The 11,641-nt window shown below is 54.5% G+C and overlaps 1 protein-coding gene across 1 annotated transcript; it reads right to left on the bottom strand.

The window, feature by feature from the left end:
- Nucleotides 1–4,592: 4,592 nt before the first annotated feature.
- Nucleotides 4,593–11,115, bottom strand: CD79B (CD79b molecule). Its single transcript, XM_014956495.1, has 6 exons — nucleotides 10,970–11,115; nucleotides 8,065–8,106; nucleotides 6,850–7,158; nucleotides 6,204–6,319; nucleotides 5,884–5,925; nucleotides 4,593–5,537 (listed from the first exon to the last, which is right to left on the bottom strand). Exons 1-6 carry the CDS (start codon nucleotides 11,034–11,036, stop codon nucleotides 5,439–5,441), a joined length of 675 nt encoding a protein of 224 aa, XP_014811981.1. The 5' UTR covers nucleotides 11,037–11,115; the 3' UTR covers nucleotides 4,593–5,438.
- Between the last annotated feature and the right edge of the window lie 526 nt (nucleotides 11,116–11,641).

Raw genomic sequence — 11,641 nt, 5'->3', positions numbered from 1 at the left:
GAAGGTGGCAGCTTCCTGTGGCCACTGCAGCCCCAGAGTGATCACAGCAACGAGGAGAGGAGAAAACCATGACCCTGCAGCAAAGGGGAGAGGAAAGGTGTTAGCAGTCCCTTAGTGACCCTGCTGAGGATGGAGGTGGCATCGGAGAATGAATTCCCAGCCTCTCCTGTCCGTGCTGGCTGAGGGATCACCTTCCTGAATGTCTTGTTTGACTCCGTGGGTGAGTTTAACCCTCCCCAAAATCAAAAGAAGCCTTGTCCCCTGTCACTAGATGTGCCCTTGAGGCTTGTGCTGCTCCCAGTGTTGTCATCAGTGTCTTCCTGGCTGAAGTCATTGTTCCTCCATGGAAACTAGAGTGTGTCCCTATGTTTTTTCCCTAACATGCTCGTGTTTTTCTGTGAGCCTTGCCCTTGTGAGGAGAGCACACTGTGTGAGCAAGCAGGGGATGGTGAGTCCCAGGTGAGGGGCTGGGAGCAGCTCACTTTAGCCTTGGTTTACTCCATAACCTCAAACCTCCTGTTTGCTTCCTAGGACAAGAGCTGGTGACATGACCGGTGCTGTGACCTGCTGCTTTTTCTCTCTGGGATATACCTGTAGAATTTGGTGATTTCTGTCAAGCCTAAAGTTTTTCTACCCGTGACTCACACAAGTTTCCATCTGTGTCCAGAGACCACGAAGTTAATCTCAGACAAATAAATACCTTCCCGTGGAGGAATGCCCTGGAGCCTGTAGGACTTGGATGCGTGCATTAGACATCATCCTCATCCCCTTAAGCTTTGAATATGAGTTTTAATATCTCTACTAACATTTATGTTAATAATAACTGTTAAAACTGTGGCTTGAGCTTCTTCTTCATTTTCTCCACCCTCTCCTTGCCCGGTTTAGGCTAAAGACTACATAAATTCAGTCCCGCTGTACGGAGAGGTATTAGTTTTCATTGATTTAGAAGTTGCCACATTTTAATTTTGGGCTGGCACTGTGTATAGCCCACCTCAGTCCCACCCCATCATCATCTCCCATCGCTCAAAGCCCTGGCAATCCTCTAAAAGTGAAATTAAGAAAAGTACCTGGAGCCATTTCTGCCCGGTGCGTTGCTCAGGTGTTGCTTGAGAGTGAAGGTTTCCTCCTTTCATCTAGGCTGGTAAAGGTAACTGTTGAGCCACCCCTTATATAGCAGGGGGTCTGTTTAAAATGTATATATGTGTTCACGATCACAACAACATCTCTATATCTTCCCCGTGCATAAATGCACAAGTGTTCGCAATGGTGCGACCTAATCGTAGTCCTTCATACATAGATGTAAAGGTTGGGGAGGTTGTTTGCCTGGGGATGAAATCGGTGCTGAATGATTTCGCCATATTCTGCTGTTTATTGCAAATAGGGATTTTATCGTGGTTGGAAGACCCATCCCAAATCTGATCGGTGCTTTTACATGGTGGAATTTGCCCCAGAAGGTTGAAAATCCACCTGATTTTCCTGCCTGGCTCTACAGGGCAGGCTGACCAGTTGGGGAGACTTCTAACAAGCGGGATGTTTCCCCCTTTATTGTTGGCAGCGCCAGAGCTGGATGGATGTTGTTGGATGACAAGTCATTTCTTTCATGCTACTGGAATTTCCAAAGTTCAGCCACTAGTTTTGGTGGGCTGGTTTGACCAGGAGCTGTCATACCCAGGTGTGTGTTTGGGGACCAACCTGCCCACCCCACGTCCCGGGTGCCATCTGGGAGGTTTCTCCCAGCCTCAGCTGGACAAGGCTATGAGAAGATTTGGTTATGAGAGTCTTCCTCCTCTTGCCTGAGCTATGAACGTGAAATATCTCAATTTAAGCAGAGGGCTGGTGTGGAAAGAAGGTGTTGGAGATGGGGAAGAGGAGATGGGGAAGAGCCGAGGTCACAGCACACCTATCCCCACTTTTGAGCAAAACAAGACAGAACCTGCGATAGGCAACTTCAGGGGAGGCTTAAAGGACTTTTACCCCTCATAAGGCACCGATTGCCCCAAACCACCCTGTTTTAGCCCTTTGTCCAGGGTTTGGGGACTGCTCCCTGGCTGGGGGTGGTGGTTTGGCTGCCCTGAGCCCCGGATTTTCCATGGCTGTGGTTTCTGAGAGGCAGCGTCGTCAGCGGGGCGGCTGGAGCTGAGGGTGCAAGAGCTGGTTAATAAACATGCCGGGGAGAGCGCGGTCTTATTCTGAGAAGCCCCCGGGGTGTTTGCTTGCTGGAAATGTGGTGGTGTCACAGAGTAAATGTCAGTCCCTAGAGAAGAGGGAACAGTGGGTCCCGCAGCTATCAGGTATCCCGTCACCCAATAGCCAGCAACATCTGGGTGTGTTTTTCTACTCCAAATCATGTTTAAAGATGTCAATAATTGTCAGAGATGAGCAGAGCCACAGGCACACCCCCAGCCCAGGCTCTGCTGCCTGGGAATGGTGATGCTTGACTGGTACAGCACCTTGCACCCAAGTCCTGCCCATCTCCTGATGCCTCTGGAGCTCTCTTAGTGAAAGCACGGTGCTAAACCAACATTTTCTTTCTGTTTCAGCCAGGCACGGGGATGCCAGGACGATGCAGGCTGCGCGATGCCCCTGAGGCTTGGTTTGTCCCCGTTTTTGAGGCAGAAGCGTGGCGGCGAAGGCTGGGCTGGGCACACACACCCCGCTGGCACAACCACGGTTGCATAAGCAGCTCCCAGACATCAGCTCGACATTTTTCTAGCTTCCAAATGCCTGTCTTGGTCACCCGAAGTAGCACCTCATAAAGCAGCGTGACGCCGTGGAATTTCCAAATTCCTTGTCTTTTCTGAAAGAGAATAAAAAAACCCCTCAGTTCTCTTCAGGGTGGTCTCGTGTCCCCCTGCCTCACCCTGAGCATCACCAGCGGCATCTCAACAAATGAAGCCACTTTCCCAGCCCCTCCTGCCCCCTGAGCTGTGGTGCTTGTGTGGAGAAGACCTTGGAGAAGACCTTGGAGCTGTGAGCAGTGAATCCTGCCCCAGGGGCCAGCTGCTGGCCCACAGCCCCGGCGCTGCACTTCGGTGGGCGACGGCGTGGCCGACAGAGCTTCTCCGTGACGGTTGACTACCTCTGCTAGCTCTCAACTCAGATGGTAAATATTCCTTTTTCAGATTGAACTGATGGGTTTTACTTACTGGAACCAGAACTGCTCGGTTTCACTTGGATCCATTTCTAAAGATGAGGCTGACGAGGTCCAGGGCTGCGACCTGGCTGCCATCCTGCTGATGGGCAGGGATACAAATCGGGACAAAAATACTGGATAGACCCAAATATATTTATTTACATGAAATGCGTTTTAAATGCCACCCCATCTCAGTATAAAATGACAACAAACCCCGTCACTAGGCTCCCTAGAAAGTACTCGAAGCATTTAAAATGAACCACTAACGCTACAGAAATATTTATTTGCTTCTGGCATTTTAAAGGAAGCCAAAGCCCCGGGCTGAGAGTTGTAGCCGAGCGATGGAGCGGAACCGGGGTCGCCGAAACTGCTTTTGACATCGGTGGCTTCCTCTCCAGGTGCGAAGAGCAGATTCTCCTCAATTTTGGTGCCTTTCGGTTAAAGCAGTTGTTGAGCGAGTTGTTTACGCGGGGCTGAGGTAGCGGTTGGGAACTGGGAAGGCCCAGAAAATGTGCCTTCCTCTTCCATTTCGTAACCGAAAACAAGGGGTGGAGGGATGAGCTCTGCTGGGCCCGAAACCTTGGCAAACACGGGAACCGGGAACAGCCGGTTCGCTTCTCTCTCTGTGAATGTTCCTTTCTTTAATTAACCCATTTTATAAGTAAAACATGTTTAAGTAACATTTATATACATGTGCGTGCAACTAATTTGGGGTAGTTTTATTTAACTAGTAAAAATCAACCTGAAAATGCTGGTTTTGTGCTGTTTAGATCGAATTCCAGTTTTCCGTGAAGGTGGTTTGCCACTAAACAAGAACCATCCTGTTCCCTGCTGAAAAGCCCTGTTTGCTCGTGATTTTACCCTCCCTTTTCTGCCGGGGGTTTGGGAAGCAGCGCGGTCCTGTCCTCTCCTCGGGGTCCAAAATGTCATGAGCCACGGGGACGCGGGGGTCCCTGGCTCTCCGAGGGGGCCCCGACTTTCAGCCCCACTGTCCTCGTCACCCCCTTGTCGTGCCTCATCCAGCCAACCCCACCGTGTCTCTCCAGATCCCCCAACCACCCCTAAGCCCCACACAGCTGCTTCCCCGTCAAGATGTTTTTTTATTCACAAAACCAGATGGTTTTTAGCTTCTCTTGCAAGAGCAGATGTAGCCGGGAGAGGAGTTCCTGGCTCTGGGCCCTCTTCTTCTGTTTTGGTTCCTGGTGATGGTCTTTGTCCCTCATCCCAAGCTGACATCTTGGGACTGTGGAGGTCTCCCCAGTGCGTGGTGAGAACTTCCAGGAGAGCCCCACGTCTGCTCTTGGCTTTTTGCTCGGAGGCCTGATGAGGTGAAGTTTGTTTTCTAGCGAAGATGGACCCGTGAAGAGCTGCTCCTTATTTTCAGGCATCCATCCTGCCAATCCTGGCCCCAGGGTGATGGGACACCCCTGGACCGGGCACGTCAGGACAGAACAGGATGTGAATTTACCCATTACCTTTATTAGGGCTTGAAAAAGCAGATGGACATTTGCGTCCCACGATTTACATCCTTCCCATATGTTCTGAGATGGGACATGTCCTTCAGCAAGGGGATGTCCTCATGACACGGGCCGGCTCTAGCTTAGAGTGGAGCAAGACTTGTGCAAGACCTTCCGAGTGAGAGCTGTCTCCCCAGCTTTTCCTGGAGTCTTTGGGGAGAAAGAGGTGCTTTTGGAGGATCCTCCATCTCAGACAACTGCCAGCTTGGCCTGCTGGACACGTCCACGGCTTGAGAGCTAAAGACTGGCCCAAAATCCACTTTATGCAACACCCACATGGTGTTGCTCATCTTGGCTCTTCTGCCTGGACTGCAGCGGGGTCTTGCAGCCCAAGGAGGGTCCTTGCAGCATGGGGAGTGATCATGCCTGGTCCTCTCCTTCCCAGGGATGGTGGGGCTGGAGGAGACCTACCACCCACACTGGTACTTCCATGGCATCTACCACGCAGGAGCTCAGCGCTGTGGTGTGGGACTGCCTGGGGTTTGGGGCCAGTTTGTTACTGGGGGGACAGCAGGTAGCTTCTAATTTCTACGTAGGCTTTAGGGGTTCATCAGCAGGGTGGTGAGAGCGACAGGGCAGCCTTGGTGGGCACAACCTGGACACGACAAAGCAAGCACCCAAGGGCAGCAGGACCCGAGCTCCACGCAAGGCTGCTGGAGATGGTTTGCAGGCACCCATCAGAGCTGTGGTCCAGGCCAGGAGCTGGGGGCTGATCCCCACGGGTGCCATCAGAGCTCTGGCAGGGAGCCGTGCCACCGGTGCCGGCCTGGTGGTGGGTGCAGGACACCTCACTCTTCACCTGGGTGTTCCCCAACGGTCCACTTGGCCTTCATGTCCCGGAAAGGAGTGATGTCCTCGTAGGTGGCCATCTGCTCCACCTCCAGGCCCTGTGCCAAGAAGAAGGAGGTTGAGACATGGGAAAGGGGACCGTGGCTTTGGCCACAGCGCATCCCCCCTTGGGACCTTCAAGCAGGGCCCCATCTCTAGGCTGTTTCCCTGGAGATTGGGGCAGCTTCTGAGAGGGGAGAAGGTGGAGATAGATGGCTGGATGGGCTCAGAACTTGGCTTGGTCTTACAAGCAGCTCTTTACGGCTGATGTGCAACAAGCACTTGGGAGGAAGATGCCCTGCAGGTCCTGGTGGAGCCCAGGAGACACCCAGCAAGGGCACAACCGGCTCTTTCAAGGCTCAGATTGATATTACAGAGGCATTTCTATAATTAATGATGCATTACCTCATAGGTGTGGTCCTCCTCCGGGCTTTCCTTCTCTTCACCCTATGGAGAGGAGAGTCACAGGTTGAGTGTCCCCAGCACCCACTGGGATCTTCTGTCCCTTGTCCCCAGACTCGTCCCCCCAGGCCAGGTCCACCAGCTTTCACGTGCAAATCCAGGCTGTCCCCCCCCACCCCATTTGAGACACTTATTCCCCACTCAAGCAGCCCATCACGTTCCCATGCAACAGCCCCATCCCTAGTGGTGTCCTGCCCCTGGGGACATCCCAGGCTGATGTCTGGAGATGCCTCTGATGATGGGCTGGAGGTGCCATCACTTACTTTGTCTAGGAAGAGGAGCATGGGAACACTGATGAAGACAACCAGCAGGATGGACTGGATGACGATGATGGCGTCTTTCAGGGTGTTCCTGCTCTGGAACTGCTGGATGTTGTAACCTGGGAGCAGCAGCACAGGGAGAGCCCTAAGTCCCACCTCCGTGCTGGGCTCCTGAGGAACAGGGATGAGGTTGGCATGGCCACGGGTTTGTGTGTCAGCAGAGGGGATGGGGGGACCAGGGTGACATGCCCTCCCCTTTGGGAGAGAAGAGAGCGTTGCAAGAGGGGTTGGCATCAGGAACCAGCCCTGAGATGAGATACCTTGGCCAGGACCCACCACTGGGCAGGACCAGGAAAAAATCTGATTTTTTATGGGAGTCCAGTCCCTGGGATGTGTTTCTGTGGGATGGATGTGCCAGGGAAAAACAGGGGGAGGGCATCTTGCTGCTTGGTGGCTGTCAATGAGCAAAGAAACCTCTGGGGGGCCATGGAGCATCTACATCTGAGGGGGTCCCACAAGCATGGGGAGAGGTGGGTGCACAGGAGCATGATTTGGGATTCACATGGAGGGGGAAAGGGTGATAGAAGGGGAAGGAGCATCTCCTGGGGTGCATGGAGGAGGAGGAGGAGGATGGGGGGCTCCCACTCACTCAAGACTCTGAGCTCTGTCCCACACAGGTGCGGTTGCCTCTTCTCCTCCATGAGGTTCTTACTGTCGCACACGTAGATGCCGTTGTCCTCGTTGGTGATCCTGAAGATGGTGAAGTTGAGGAACTTGTCTCTCCTCTCGATGTTGTAGCGGGAGGTGTTCTCCAGCTTGTGCAGTTTATCGCTGTTGGGCTCCATTTTGTACCACTGCATGTTGTGGGGCTCCTTGGAGTAGCAGATGAAGTAGACGGGGGTGTTCCTCTTGGCCGCCACGTAGCGTGGCTGCTGCTGCACGATGGGGCACCTGCTATCTGCTAGGGGACAAGGGTCTTGTACCACTGCATGTTGTGGGGCTCCTTGGAGTAGCAGATGAAGTAGACCGGGGTGTTCCTCTTGGCCGCCACGTAGCGTGGCTGCTGCTGCACGATGGGACACCTGCTATCTGCTAGGGGACAAGGGAGGGTGGTCACGGCCAGCAAGGACCCTGTCCCATGAGACCTGCCCCCACAAAGATCAAGAGCTTTCCATTTTCATGGATTACACTCCTTTTGAGCGTTTAGCTTTGTTTTGGTGAGTCATCACCCGGGGGTAGAACTTTTGGTGAAAACGTGCTTTTAATGGAAACTGATTTTCTGTGGGAATGGCTTCGCTCTCATTCGCTCCCAAAAAAGCAGCACTTTTTTGCTGCTCCCACCCCTCCCTTCGTACATCTCGTTAGTCCTGGCTCCAAAATTACACCCTGTGCCGACACGCGCCACGGAGCCTTTGCCAGGACAGACCCCACCCATGCTCGTGCTTCTACATTTGTTGCATTTTGCTGTATTTTGTATTTTTGCCTGTGTTTTGGCCCCAGAGCTGGTGGGTTTGAGGGCTCGTCTGGGTTGTGGAGTTCATGCCTGATACCCCCTGGGTGGGAATTGTCCCAGGGCACGGCTTGTTCACGCAACGTGCTGGGCAAACACAGAGGAAAAACACGTGTGTTCTTCACAAAGACAAAAGGGATTGAGCTTTGCAGAGGGAGAGGAAGGTGCAGGGCTGGGGACGTGCCATGGAGGAGGTCACAGCCTGGGAATTGCCTCTGTGGTGGGGAAGGGTGGTGGGTGATGGGACATCTCCAGCTCTGCAGGGGACCAGCACCTTCGTGATGTGGTCCAGTGGGGACAGAAGGGACCCGGGGGACACAGGTAGGGAAGAGCCCAGTGGGTCTGGGAGGTTACCTGTGCTGCTGGTGGTGCTGCTCTTGTCTGCTGAGATCCCACCTGCAAGAGAGAAGGACCCTGAGGGAGTGGCCAAGGTAGGACAAGCCCAGGTAGGGTGTCCCACATGGGATGGCACATCCCATGAGTCCTTCTTGCCCACTCCATGTGGGATGGAGTGCTTGGGAGCACCAGCCAGAGCCCCATTGAGATGACCCAGAGCAGTGGAGATCTGGGTGCAAACCCTTCCACTTGCGTCCCATCTCCTGATTTTTCTCTAAGCTGCTTTCTGGTTGATGTCCCGGTGAAACCTGCCTTTGCTGTTAATATTCCCACAGGCTGGTGCCCTCTCAGAGGGACTCACGCCTCGTTATTTACACGTTTTTTGAATCAACCAGGAAAAACTTTCCCTGCTGGGGCTTCCTTGATCTCGGAGCCCCTTGATGGCCAGGTTCTCAGACCCTGGGACCATGCAGCCCCCAGAGACAGGGGCTGGATGCTGGATTCCTACAATGCAGTGCTGGAAACGGGGTGAAGCGGGGAACCCCCTAGCACCCATGGGTGCCCCAGCCCACAGCTCTGGTGCCCCTGTGCCTCGGTTCCTCTTGCTGCAGCTGGGCAGGAAGGACCAGCCCTGTTTATTGCATCGCTTCAGTGCCCAGCTCCATCCGCTCGATCAATATTCGCCAAATGCCACCGCGGGGAAGCTGGCATGGAGGTGGGGGCTGCACCACCTTCTAGCACGTTGGGGCAGCTGCAGAACTCACTCCCAAGGAGGAGAAGGAGAAGGAGAAGGAGAAGGAGAAGGAGAAGGAGAAGGAGAAGGAGAAGGAGAAGGAGAAGGAGAAGGAGAAGGAGAAGGAGAAGGAGAAGGAGAAGGAGAAGGAGAAGGAGAAGGAGAAGGAGAAGGAGAAGGAGAAGGAGAAGGAGAAGGAGAAGGAGAAGGAGAAGGAGAAGGAGAAGGAGAAGGAGAAGGAGAAGGAGAAGGAGAAGGAGAAGGAGAAGGAGAAGGAGAAGGAGAAGGAGAAGGAGAAGGAGAAGGAGAAGGAGAAGGAGAAGGAGAAGGAGAAGGAGAAGGAGAAGGAGAAGGAGAAGGAGAAGGAGAAGGAGAAGGAGATGAAGGAGGAGGAGAAGGAGATGAAGGAGGAGAAGGAGAAGGAGAAGGAGGAGACAGAAGGAGAAGGAGAAGGAGAAGGAGAAGGAGAAGGAGAAGGAGAAGGAGAAGGAGAAGGAGAAGGAGAAGGAGGAGAACCTGGTCTAGTGGGAGGTGTCCCTGCCCAGGGCCGGGTGTTGGAACTAGATGATCTTTAAGGTCCCTTCCAACCCAAACCATTCTGTGATTCTATCATTCTAAGAATAAGGAGAAGGAGAAGAAGAAGAAGGAAGGTTCAATTCCCCAACCTGAGTTTTTGCCTTGCCACCCACCCGCAGACCTTCGCCCTGCAGGGACCTCCTGGCTCAGCCATGGGGTCCCCTCCCTGCCCCAGAGTCTCTTCTAGGTCCATGCTGCCCTCCAGCACCTACATCGCTGCAGGCAAACTGCCCCCTCCAGCCTTATCTCATTTGTTTTCTGAGATGGGGAGATGCACCTTGTCTGGACTGGGCACTGGGTACATGTCCCTGCCACCAGCCCAGCTGGGGCACAGGCCTTTGCTCTCCATGTTTTGTTGGTGTTTCTAAACAAAGACCAGGCTGGTTCCTCACCCTAAAAGCCCTCACACCCCTCAAGCCAAGATTTCCATTGCATCCATGGGTGGGCTGAGCTTCCCCTGCCCTCCCTTGAAGTCATCATGAGAGCCAGGATGAAACCCTGTGACCCCGAATCCCTGCTGGACTTGGGGGGGCATACAAAAACCCTTTAAATGCCCTTTCTCCCGAGTTTCCCCAGCCGAGAGTGGGATCTGCTGCAGGTTTTGAGGGTGTCCCTGCACCGAGCAAGAGGAGTTGGAAAGGGACAGGAGATGGGTCCTGGGTTTAGCTGCTACTTCTCTGTGGGGATGCAAAGAGGAACAGCATGGGGATGCTCACACAGGGACCCCAAATCACCCCCAAAAGCCTTTTTCCTCCCATTTCTCCTCCGCTCCCGTGCACTGAACCCCACAGAGCACAGGGACGTGGGTTGGCCATGGCCCTGGTGATGTGCTGGCCCCATCCTTAGGCCCATGGGTGGGCTGAGCTTCCCCTGCCCTCCCTTGAAGTCATCATGAGAGCCAGGATGAAACCCTGTGACCCCGAATCCCTGCTGGACTTGGGGGGGCATACAAAAACCCTTTAAATGCCCTTTCTCCCGAGTTTCCCCAGCCGAGAGTGGGATCTGCTGCAGGTTTTGAGGGTGTCCCTGCACCGAGCAAGAGGAGTTGGAAAGGGACAGGAGATGGGTCCTGGGTTTAGCTGCTACTTCTCTGTGGGGATGCAAAGAGGAACAGCATGGGGATGCTCACACAGGGACCCCAAATCACCCCCAAAAGCCTTTTTCCTCCCATTTCTCCTCCGCTCCCGTGCACTGAACCCCACAGAGCACAGGGACGTGGGTTGGCCATGGCCCTGGCGATGTGCTGGCCCCATCCTTAGGCCTCTAAGAGCACTAAATGGGGAAAAAAAACCACCCGACCCTCTCTTTCCTGACACCTGCAACCACAGCTGGGCAGGCACCGAGGCCACCCGCCCGCCCCGGAAAGCTGGGTGCTGGGGGCGAGACAGTCGTGTCCCATCCCTGCACCCCAAGGGGAAGCAAAACCCCAAACCCGAGGCAGACATTGAGCCCTGACCCCCCGTGGGTCCATCCCGGCTCCGAGCGATGGAGGATGACAGTGGCAAAGTTTAAATCTAACGCATTTAAAGCCATCCCTGTGTGAAGCCCCTCATGGCACCGAGCCTGGGCGCATCCCCTGGGCGCGCGTTTTCAAAGCCCCTGTTTGACACCTACCTGTGACCAGGGCCATCAGCCAGAGGTTGGCCTGGAGCACCCACAGCCTGGTGCAGAAATCAGCCATCTTTCACCTCAAACAGAGAGGGGGAAACATCCAGTTGTCCAGCCTTCGCCTCTGCAGGACGCAGCGGCCGCTCCGACCGGCTTGGCCTCCCAACCTAAAAATGGCGAAGCTGCCGCTACGTGAGACGGCCCCTTTCCTGCTCATGTAAATCCTCCTCGATGGGGACTTTCCCCTCGGGGCCGGTTTTGAATGCGGCGCAGACGCTGGGGCAGCCGGTGCCTGCGCCCTGGGCACCCTCCAAGCCTCGTGTCCCCAGGCTCTGCTCATCGTGGTGGCCACCGTTGATGGAGGTGCCCACCACTGGTGGTTGAGATGAGCCCACCTGCAAAGCACTCGGGGCTGCAAAACCTGGTGTGGGTCCAGGTGATGTGCCCAGGGAGTGAGAGGTGACCATTGGTGTTGTCACATCCCTTGAGGTGGGGTAAAGGATGGGGGTTACCCCCAGGGTTGTACCCCAGCTCCACAGCAGTGTGGGCAGGTTCCCCCCAGTTTAGCTCCTCAGGTGATGGGTGCAGGAGGTGATGGTGGTCCAGTGGCAAGAGTTGGAGCAGGAGCAGGGTGGGATGAGGGGATGTTTGTGGGGCTTCTAATCTCTGCTCATTGAG

Source organism: Calidris pugnax, unplaced genomic scaffold (assembly GCF_001431845.1).
Source record: "Calidris pugnax isolate Ruff unplaced genomic scaffold, ASM143184v1 scaffold167, whole genome shotgun sequence".
Taxonomy (NCBI): Eukaryota; Metazoa; Chordata; class Aves; order Charadriiformes; family Scolopacidae; genus Calidris; species Calidris pugnax.
The sequence above is the reverse complement of the archived record's forward strand: the minus strand, read 5'-3'. Positions and strand labels throughout refer to the sequence as shown.

What these genes read in the sequence shown, in the direction of transcription:
- CD79B (XM_014956495.1), bottom strand. Translation starts at nt 11,036, where the DNA reads ATGGCTGATTTCTGCACCAGGCTGTGGGTGCTCCAGGCCAACCTCTGG. An exon ending in CAGCACCACCAGCAGCACAG is followed by an intron (nt 7,159 to 8,064) that starts GTAACCTCCCAG and finishes GTCCCCTAGCAG; the next exon opens with ATAGCAGGTGCCCCATCGTG. An exon ending in AGGAGGACCACACCTATGAG is followed by an intron (nt 5,538 to 5,883) that starts GTAATGCATCAT and finishes TTCTTGGCACAG; the next exon opens with GGCCTGGAGGTGGAGCAGAT.